The sequence below is a fragment of the Paroedura picta genome, chromosome 4 (genome assembly GCF_049243985.1).
Source record: "Paroedura picta isolate Pp20150507F chromosome 4, Ppicta_v3.0, whole genome shotgun sequence".
Classification (NCBI taxonomy): Eukaryota; Metazoa; Chordata; class Lepidosauria; order Squamata; family Gekkonidae; genus Paroedura; species Paroedura picta.
In genome coordinates, this window is record NC_135372.1 from 92,524,472 (window position 1) to 92,535,543 (window position 11,072).

Here is an 11,072-nt window from a genome sequence, read left to right on the forward strand (position 1 = left end):
TTGAGAGTTGTGGGTAGGTTCTTCAAAGTGTCTCATTATTATGTGCTGCTCTTTACTTTGTTTAATGTAGTGGCAAACAGCTGCCAATGTGAAGGATGAGTGGAGACAGTAGGGTGGGTGGGTGGGGTGGTGGAGCTATGCTAGCCTAGCCTGGGCCAGCAAGGCCAGGGCACTGAATGTCTTGCTTAATACTTAAGATCAAACCTCAAGGCGCTCTCTACTTCTCAGAGATATATTTGTATCAGATACTTTTAACCTAGTCTGGTTTATTGGTTACACTCATATTCCAACATGGAACGCAGGGTGGTTATGGAAGATTCCCATTCAGTCCTTAAACTTAGTCAGACCCATTGTTTCATCAGCAGCTCAAATATTTATTATCACCAGTTATGTCCCCCTTTGTGTATTGACGCCTTCTGTTCAGGGTTGTGATTTCCTCATATACTAGTCTTTATCCTCTCACACAGTGTGACTGTGAAATGCTGTCTCTGGGAGCCAGCTCTCCTCGAGGTGTCGAGTGGTGTAGAGGGAGGGCAAAGGCCTCTCTTTTTTTCCCCCATTGGCAGTTTTTCAGCTGAGAAATGTACTTCCTGTTTTTACTACATGAGCAGCAAAGTTGCTGGAAACCATTTTAGTAGAAAAACTCTGAGGGAAAAAGAGTTAAAACTTCCTTGCCTCTGCACCACATAGGTTTTCCAAGGCAGACCACCCCACAACCATCTCTCTTTCCAATTACATGCAACTTGCCATTACGTGTAGTTGCACACTGATTGGGGGTGGGTGAGGATACCAAGTTCTCCTTTGCCTGCAACCAGCAGTATGCGCAGGGGAAAAGCAGAAGGGCGCATGCCAGGAAGATGAGTTTTCCCACTCTCCACAATTAACAGCAAAACCATTAGGAACTCTCCGGTGACTAGAACAGGTTGTGTCATGCCAGGAGCACGCAATGAAGGAACAGTTTGTCTACTGCTGCCAGAATGTGACTTGTAACACTTCTAATAAAATGGAAACTGTAATTGAATACAACTTAATTTTAGATCCCTGATGGCACAATTGGATGAGTGGTCTCTTTGGCATATGGGGATCAAGGACAGGGGACATATTCCTAGCAGCTTCACAGCAATAGCCATTATAACCTCATGTACCAGCAAGGCTTCTTGATGTCCCATTCCCTACAGGGATGCTATGCAAGCTGACTTGGGCCCTGCTTCTGTGGAGGGATAGATGGTGGGTCATAGGTTGGCCTTTCAAAGCTCCAGACAGACTGCAGGACCAGAATGAAGAACAGCTTGAACTGAGGCTAGGAGGCATGGAGAAAGATTCCCTCACCAAGGGCCCAAGTCATTCCCAGGGATACCACAACTGCTTTTGTGCAATCTAGAAATGTGGCTATGCCACTGGAATTTGCCCATACAGATTATGCATGCTACTGTATATAATAATTTTATTAGCAAAAGCAGCAAAAATATTGCCAGTGCCTTCCAAATCTGAGCATCTTATTATTTAAAAATAGAGTTATCCTGCACCTAGACAAAATTAGCAAAGAGAATTAATTAATGTTGATTGGATCACTCCAATAGAAACTGTCTGTTAACTGATGGTTTAAAAGGATAAATGTGGGAAGTTGCTGAGTAAAAGCAGTTTCCTTCTTTTCTGCATTCAGATTAATAATTGCTTTTTGCAAATATGCAGAATACAAATAGGCAATCTCCTACCACTGAATTTTAACAGTACTAAGAAAATTCAAGTTAATGGAATAAATTTATCACTGGTGCTGTAATGCACTTTAAGCTGAAACATTTTCAAGACCTTTAAAGACAAAAGAAGAAACAGCTGTACCCACCATTGCATCCACCCACCCGTTAAATTCTCAACCCATTATCATCTGACATCCATAACAGTCACATAAAAGGCCGAGGGGAAGCTAAGCCATGACTGCAAAAATATAAGTTTCAGACATCCAGGAACTGGCCAGCTTGTGACACTAAGTGCTAGCATTTTATCTGTTAAACCCCATTACCTCTGTGAGTATGGATTTAACAGGTTCTCTGTTCACAAGTCAGTGTCATAGTACTTTTAGTGAGGGGCTATGGAAAATTTTATCCATTTTTGGTGGATCTATTCTTAAGGCTGCAATCATATAGGTATAAACTTCATTTAGCAGTTCTTAATAATCATGCAAACAGTCAGGCTTAGCAAGTCTTCTGAACTATGATATAAAAGTGAAAGAAGGATTGTCGACTACTCCTAAAAAAGCTCCCCAGCTAGGAACGATGTAAAGAAAGAAGTAAGAATGGGATGAAGTGCTTCTCATCAATGCAAGAAACTTTTAAAGAGGGTAGGTCAAAGTTTAATTAGAATATGCTGGATTTATATTAGTGTATGGAAATAGATTAGTAGCTGGTTAATAATGCTTCTTGCGTCTCTAAATTACTCTACTCCAATTGAGCTTGTTTGCTGTCCAAAGCAAACCTACCTGCTGGATTTTTTTCTAGTTTTTTTTTTCAGAGAAAATTTTTATTCTAGTGAACTATTGCCCAAAAAAGCCCTAATAAAGATGAATACAAAGACTTGAGTGTGGGCTGCACTCCCTAAATGCTATGCAGCTCTGTACTTCCTTGTTCTCTCCTCCTTAAGAACAAGTCTCTTCAAGCAGTGATCTTTAATTCAAGGTCATTGGATAACCCAGATCTGGAGTGAATGAATCAGTCTTAGGGTCTTGCTCACCAAATCACGATCTACCCACATGTCCACAAATCAAACTGACATTTATTTTACCAACTATACTTCTATATTATTTATTCTAAATTGTACACAGACACCAGTGGTGAGGTATGACCCTTTCCTTCAAAAGAATTGTTATAACATGATAATTAAGAAGTTGATTGTTTTAAAAGGTAATCAATAATAAACTGGCTTTTTCATTTTAAACACTTCTTTATGTTCTGCTGACATCCGTTCCATGTCATGCGTTCAGGTCTGAGTGAGATGGAGGATGTGGAACAGAATTCAGTGTGGATGTTGGTTGTGTTCCCAGAGGTCCAGTTCATGTGGAACATCTCTTCTGTACCGTATGCATTTTCCATATAGGAAAGTGTGTGTGTTGTGATATCAAATGTGGTTTCCAATGCATGCTAGCTGTTCCATGGAAGAACCTTCTCAATCTCTATAGACCATTTGTCATCATTGATCTCCAGAGGGAGAAACTGGTTTGTGTAGTCTAAGTTTTTTTTTTTTTTTTGGGGGGGGGTAGATTATATTAATATGGGCTGGCATTTTTTAAAGAACAGCTTAAATAGAAGACATTAATCTTTAAGGTTTACATTTCTCTGATCATGATTGAACAGAGCTGGTCTAGAATGTGAACCAAAATGAAAATGAAAACAGTCAAATTTTCTCTGGTTATTCATTGTGAATCTAATTACAAAACTTCTGAACTAAGTTCAATTTAAGGCTCTACACCATCGCAGTATATCTATGAAAAGGTTACATTAGAATATAAAATCCAGGTAGATTTTGTGGAAAAAATTATACTCTCGGAGGGCTATTGAGAGCTGACTATAATAAAATGCTGAGGTAAGTCACATGATTTCTCACCACACGTTTAGGTTGGGTCAGGGTAGTGTGAGGAGAGTCCCAATGTAGCCACCCTGGAATCAGACGGAGTGAAATCTGTCATCTTCTGCTGATGTTGATTTTTTATACTAAAACCAGTAAGGATTTTGCATTGTGATGCAGCACTTTTTTAAAGCTGACTTCTTTGCTGGTATTTTTCTGTGAAGGAGAAAAAGATCCCACCCAGAATCATCACATTCCTGACAGCAAGCAGGCACGTTCCGACAGGCACGCATTGTAGGTAATCTTACCCCTTGATTCCCCATATGATTTACAATTGCTGAATCAATGTGGTCAATGTGATATGGTTAGATATATGGTTAGATTTGCCATTGACAGCTTGTCGTCCTTCTCACGTTCCAGCAGATGTTTTTTTTTTTAATCTGTGTTTATTGTTTCAGTGAATAGGCTTTAAAATGCCGATTCTGTTCATGTTACACAACTGATTTTTTTCCCCATCAGTCACCATATGGGCTCCTATTTGCTGTCTATCATCATGGAGAGCTGTCCTAGTTTTTCATCTTGTGTTTCTCTCAACTGAAGCCCTCCAACCAAATGCCTGGGATCTAGAAGTGCTGTGACTCAGGAATTCTGTTTCCTTTAAGAATATTCTCATCTCCGTTTCCCACCATGGCATTCTGGCTGATAGAATGAGTTGCTGTGACAAACATATGATTATCAGCAGCTGCTGTGATTCTGTTGGCCTTTAAAGAGACAATTACTGCCAGTACTTGATAAGTCTCAAATAGCATGTTAATGATTAAATACTATGTGAGAGAAATAATGCATATTATGAATCCTTCAAGAAAGCAAACAATCCAAAGGGAAGAGTGCAGCACGTTCTGTCTCCGACCCTGCTCCACCCTGCTCCAAAGTTTGCTGGCTGTTCTGTTCATCATTTAAAGCACAATGCTGCATTTCTTTTGCATCTACTATTCTTTATCATGTGCTTAGCATTCTTCTAAATTTCTCAAAGTACTCCAAATCTTATCCAAATACAGCTCATCTTGTAAGTTAAAATATTTGTTTGGGTTCTCTAATATCTTTCTATTAGAATCTCAGGGTTGTTTTCGTGCTGTTACAATTTACAGAGGTTTGATGATAAAGGTGTTCCCATCTACGCTTTTTTATGCTGAATTAGGATGAGAATCTTTGGGACTGTGCCTGTTCCCTAGCAGACATTCTTTTCCAAAGCTTGGGCAAATAAGAAGGGGGCAGAATGAAATTTGGTAATTAATTGACCAGGATGTGGTTTCTATTTTCTCCCCTCTCCCTATACATTTGGAACCTACATTTCTGATATGTATACACATGTTATCTCGCTAGCTTCATTACATGTCTAAGAAGAAGCAAAATGCATATGAGGGCATCTTCTAAGCAGGACAGAATTACATGCGGGAACTATGGGCTGATATTAGTGGAGGTAATGTCAAGAACTAGTATAGTACAGTGGCTAAGAAGCAGCAAGGTGAGTACTGGGCACTGAGCATAATTTTCTCCCAATGTTAAACGAGCAAAGAAATTCTCCAATATCATCCCCATTTAAAAGTGCAATACTGAAATAAGAAACTCTCTGGGCTGAAAACTGAGCAGTCTAGGAGAACAAAGATCAGTGATGCTGTGACAGCTAGTATAGAACAGTATTGGATTTTGAGCAAGCAGACAAGATCTGATTCTGAACTTACTCCCCCCCCCCCTGCTGTCGATCCTGATGAATTCAGATCAATTTGAACCTGACCCCCCCCCCCTGCCCACTTGAAACAGAAACCCATCTGTACTTGAGACACAAGGCTGCTCTTACTAAAGGAGCGAGTGGGCAGGTGAGTGGGTGAGCAAGCAAGCGGACAGGTGGGCGGGGGGGGGGAGGAGCTGAGACAAGCTGAGATGAGCCAGCAGCAGCCTCTCACAGAATGAGGCAAATCGCTGCTGCGAGAAGTGTGGATTCTGGAGCACAGTCACCTTAAAGATTTTAAAAAATAAGTCTTGGGAGGAAAATCTTTCTACACAGAACTAGGAAGTCTTAGAACTGGCGCCCAGCCAATCAGGGACAGACTGCTTCTCTACGTCAGTGGGGAGGACATTATTCCGGAAAAGCACAGATCTGCAGTTTAATACTGGTTGCCCTCAAAGTGGCTTGATCAATTATACCGAGTTTCCTCCGCTCCTGGATATTGTGGGGAAAGGTAGGGTCACCGCAGCTGAATCAGATTGGTTAAAGAAGGGAAATTTAAATTGCCCAAAATCAGAAGTAAGTTTCAGTGCCATGTGCAGTTAAGCCCATGGCTGCTTTGGGACCACATTCCAAATACTGTTCTTCTGAGTACAAGAAGCTCTATTAATGCCACATTTTTGTTTTCAGGAAACACAGAAAGGCCAGAACATTGGTCAGTTTTATGCACCAGCTGTTTTATGGACCAGGTACTAATATGGGCACCAACTCCAGTTCAGGGAATGCCCCTAGTTTTGCCTTCAGTGAACTTTTCCTCTTCTGCAGCAGGAATGTGTTTGCTGTCCTCCAGGTTCTCCTCTTCCTCCTGGGCATGCCTGGAAATATCTTGCTGCTCTTGGTCCTGATCCTGGGTCTCAGGAGAAAAAGTAGCAGCTGTATCACACGCCTGACTGAGCCCCTGCTCATCAACATTGTGTCCCTTGACCTCTTCTTCTTCCTTTACAACATTCCTGTCATGCTTGGCAATATCATGTTTAAGGACTGGCATTTGGGCTACTTCCTTTGTGTCACTTACCACAGCTTGTCGCTATGGATCACCTTTGCTGACTTCTATAGCATGCTGGCTATCTCACTGCTTCGCTATAATGCTGTAATCCGCCCAAGGCACATGGTTCTCATCTCCACGAGGCAAATAATTCTGATCTGTATTTTCATTTGGCTTCTTTGTCTCTTGTTCTCCATTCCCGTTTGGCTTCACTCTGGGATAATCAAGGTGAATGGGGAAACATTTTGTGTGAACCAGATGGCAAGCAGGGATCTGACTTTTTACTTGCGGCTGCTGGGAGGTGTGGGGTTCCTACCTGCATTGTTGCTGATGATTTTCTGCTACTCCAAGATCATCTCCACCTTAAGGGTTAGAAGGATACTGTCCATACAGGCAGCTGTCAGCCTGCGTGTTTACTGGCAAGCTACATTGATGGCTCTGGTCACTATGGTGGCCCTTGTGGCCATGTGTCTTCCATACTGGCTGATGGTTTTCTTTACCAGGAATGATGAGGTCTTGACCACAGCCCCTATGTACTTGGCTTATCACCTAACCTCCCTCCTGGCTTTTGCCAACCACTGCATCAACCCCATCATCTGCTTCTGCCTCTCCTTCCAGTTCCAAGCTAGGCTGAGGAACCTCTTTAGGAGGGCAGGGAAAGGAATTCGACAACTAGGTCTAAGCCATGTGGGTAGGATAGAGGCTTTAGGTAGCATGTGAAGGAGCCTGATTTAAAGATGGTGGTAAAGTTGAAAGATACTGGAGAGAAGACAATGTCTTCAGCAAGCTGGGGGTTTTTGCTGCCTTGTGTGGTGTAGTGGTTAGAATGTCATCCTAGAATATGGGAGACCTGGTTTTGAAACCTCACTCTTCCAAGGAAGCTCACTTGGGTCTGTCACAAAGCCACTGCCTAACCAACCAGAGTTGAAGTGAGGATGGAAGTGGAAGGAGGGGGAAATGGCACTGTAGACAATTTGGATTCCTGTTAGGGGAGAAAAGCAGATGTATAAATAACTAAATAAAATGTAGGCTGACCAAGGAGTCCTTTGTGTTTCTCAACACCTTCACTAAATGAATAAAATCACAATAATAGGAAATCTGATTTGCATTCAGTGTGCACTTAGTTTCAGTATTTGAATGATCATGTTTCTGGAAAAGTCAGTAGTGCTGGAAGACCTTTTAGTTTGTGGCAGCCCAAAGGAATTATGTGCTTCAGATGCTGCCTAGGGGCTTCATTCCCTAAAATGTTTTATGGTTCACTTTTTGTTAAATAGAATCATTAGAACCCAAAATTGCTTATAGTACTGAATGTTCGCATTCTGCAATGTATCTTAGCAAGGGTTACTGAACTTGTTGTCTTCTTGACAGGTTACTTTCTGTCTGGAACTTCCTAATGGAGATTTGCTTTGGTTATTTCTGACTTGTTTGTACCATTAATTAAGCTCTGCTTCATTCCTAAGGAATATTACATGTTTGTTCAGTTGGAATGATGCTAGTAGTAACAACAGAAGGGGGGCAGTCAAGGGAATTTTAATTGCTCTAAAGCTTCCAGGCTGGGAATTAGGAATCCTTGATATAACTTTTGAAACTGGAGGTGAGAAATCTGTTGTCTTTTGAAGGTGTTAATGAGGTCTCAGTGAGAAACAAAGGACTGGTTCTTTCCTGCCCTGAAAGAGATTTGGCACACTTCCTTTACCAAAATGGGGCCCAGATAGCATAATTATCCAAGGCTCCTTGATGTGGAGAAGAATTGCAACTTTTTCTTCTTTCTCAACGGAGTTTTTTTTAAGCATCTGTACCTCATGTCAGAGCATGATGTCGGTTTCCATTTCATGATGGAGATCCACCAAGTAGACCTCTTCCAGGACAACAGTGTTTTGTTCATGATGAGTGGTAGAACAATTATTCCTTCTGTACTATGGCAGAGTTCCTGTGTGGTGTCAGTTGGAAACTACATATCAATGGGAGAAATTCTAAGAATATGCAGGGCCAGGGGGAAAAAAAGACTATCAAGCTCTTCCCCTTGGTCCCTATAAAGTGCCCCTCCTCCCAGTCTGTTGCTTTTCAACCCAAGTGTATCAAGGCAGGAACAAATTTGCTATTAGCAGCTCATCTCCTATAAAATTGTTATCAGTTTAAAATTGGGTGAGTTAAATGTTTCAGTGATTAAGACAATATAGTAACAGCATTAATTCTGTCTCAGTTACTGATGATGACTTAGGATCTGCCTAATGGTTACAGATTGGATTGCTTGGTACCTGGGAAGGAACAGCTGAAGGTATACATAGGGATACTCATTCAGAGGAACCTGGAACCTGATGTGAGATGGAAGGCATAGGGGCAGAGCTAAAATGCACCTTTTGTAACTTCTCAAAACTCCCTAAAATGTCAACAGATATCCAGAAGTCTTGCTTTTACTCCAATTAGAGCTCTACTCTGGTTGCATCCTGAGGACGATAACAATAAGTTGTAGAGCTGATTACCTTTATCCCAGCTCCCCTGGTATTGCTAGAAGCTTCACAAACAGAACATGTCCAGGCAGGTTATTTGTGGGTTCTAGTTTTGTAACTATTATGCTCTAAACTAGTATGTAAGAAATCCAGGCATGGTGGACGACCTCCGACGCCAGCTAGACCAAGGCGGGACAGCGCTGCTCATACTATTAGACCTGTCAGCAGCATTTGACATAGATGATCATGAGATCCTAGCTTACCACCTAGCCGATGCAGGGATACAGGGAACAGCCCTAAAATGGTTGATTACCTTCCTCCAGGGTTATGGACAGAGGGTAGCAATAGGAGGGATAGTCTCTAGCTGTCACCAGCTCTCATGTGGAGTCCCACAAGGAGCAGTCCTCTCTCCTATCTTATTTAACATCTTTATGCACCCTCTGGCTCAGCTGGTGTGGCGGTTTGGGCTGGGTTGCCACCAATATGCAGATGACACCCAGCTCTTCCTCCTGATGGATAGCCACCCTGACTCTCCCCCAGAATACTTAGCCAGATGTCTGGAAGCAGTGATGAAATGGATCAAGCAGAATCGTCTGAAGCTCAACCCTGCAAAGATGGAGGTTCTGTGGTTGGATAGGAAGGGACCATGGGAGGAAGCATGTCTACCACCCTGGATGGTGTGCATTTCTCAGCGACGCACACCACCAGGAACCTGAGTGAGTGTGATCCTGGATGCTTCCCTTACAATGGAAGCCAAGGTCATAATGGTAGTTTACCATCTCCGCCAAGCCAAACTACTAGCACCCTACCTGGCCCCAAAACACCTAGCCACAGTGATCCATGCGACCGTCACCTCTAGACATCTCTAAACTGGACTTCTGCAACTTACTCTACACAGGCCTACCCTTATCCTTGATCTGGAAACCTCAACTGGTGAAGAATGCTGCAGCCAGAATTCACATGAAAACATCTGGGCAGTCCCACATCTGGCTGGTACTCCAACAACTTGGCTGGCTCCCAGTTGAATTCCAGAATAAGCTTAAGGTAATCACCTTTAAGGCCATACGCGGTTTGGGTCCAGTGTATTTGAAAGACCACTTCCCTGCCTATACCCCTTAAGCTTTGCCACCTCCAACTGGCTGTGGATCGTCTCTCTGCCTATACCCCCAAAAGAGCATTACGCTCTGCCACCGTCAACTGGCTAGTGATCCCTGGCCTCAAAGAAGCACGTCAATCCTCAATGAGGGCCAGAGCTTTTTCTGTCCTGGCCCCAACCTGGTGGAACGAGCTCCCTGAGGAGATCAGTGCCCTGCCCGAACTTCCACAATTCTGCAGGGCTTGCAAAAGGGAGCTCCTCCACCAGGCATTCACTTGAGGCCAACCAAATCAAAACATCTGCTGGTCCCCCCCCCCTCAGACATCCCTTCCATGACTAAACAATTTGATCTCCCCAGGGGGATCAGTGTTGTTCATGTTATATTATGATTGTTACCTGACAGATTGTTATAATGTACTATGTAATTTTGTACAGCATTCTATGTAAACTGCCCAGAGCCATAGGGAAGGGTGGCTTAAAAATCCAAATAAATAAATAAATAAACAAACAAACAAATAAATAACTTGCTTCTGTATAATTCAGTATAACTCTGTCTCCGTTTTAACAAGCATGTCCCAGTTGTTTCTAGATGAGATTATTATAATGCAGTCTTCATGGGACTGCCCTTGAAGACTGTCTGGAATCTATGGTTAGTACGGAATGCTGTGGCCAGAGTGTTGACAGGAGTGGGTCATAGGGACCATACTACTCCAGTCTTGTTCAGTACCCTTAAAGCTACACTAGCTTCCAGTTTTCTTCTTGACTCAATTCAAGATCTTTAAAGCCTTATATGGCCTGGGACCAACATACCTTAAGAACTGCTTTTTTCCACACAATACTACCTGCTTGCCCTAGTCATCTTTGCCCTTGCCACCTGAGGCTACATGGGTGTTGACTCAAGAAACACCCTTCATCCATACTTTGGGACTCCTTTCCCAGGGAGATTTGCCTGTCTCTCCACATGATTGCCTTTTGCCAGCAGATGAAGAACTTGAGGTTTTGCCTGATATGCTGTGTGCTTGTGTGTTTTTAATTTAATTTTATAATTTTAAATGTATTTTAATTGTTTTTAAATATTTTAATGTTTGATGCCTTGTGGATTCTGACTGGTTGAAAAGACAACATAACATTGGATAAATAAATTGTAGGGCATGATTTTTTCTTTCCCATGCATGCAGTGGAGCCAGGCTATGGCTG

General features: G+C 42.4%; 1 protein-coding gene across 1 annotated transcript; it reads left to right on the forward strand.

The window, feature by feature from the left end:
• Positions 1–6,041: 6,041 nt before the first annotated feature.
• Positions 6,042–7,049, forward strand: LOC143836666 (urotensin-2 receptor-like). The gene has a single exon (XM_077336213.1). The coding sequence runs from the start codon at positions 6,042–6,044 to the stop codon at positions 7,047–7,049; it is 1,008 nt and encodes a 335-aa protein (XP_077192328.1).
• The last annotated feature ends 4,023 nt before the right edge of the window (positions 7,050–11,072 follow it).

Bases quoted from the DNA above. Each gene is read 5' to 3' on its own strand.
- LOC143836666 (XM_077336213.1), top strand. From the start codon at position 6,042: ATGGGCACCAACTCCAGTTCAGGGAATGCCCCTAGTTTTGCCTTCAGT.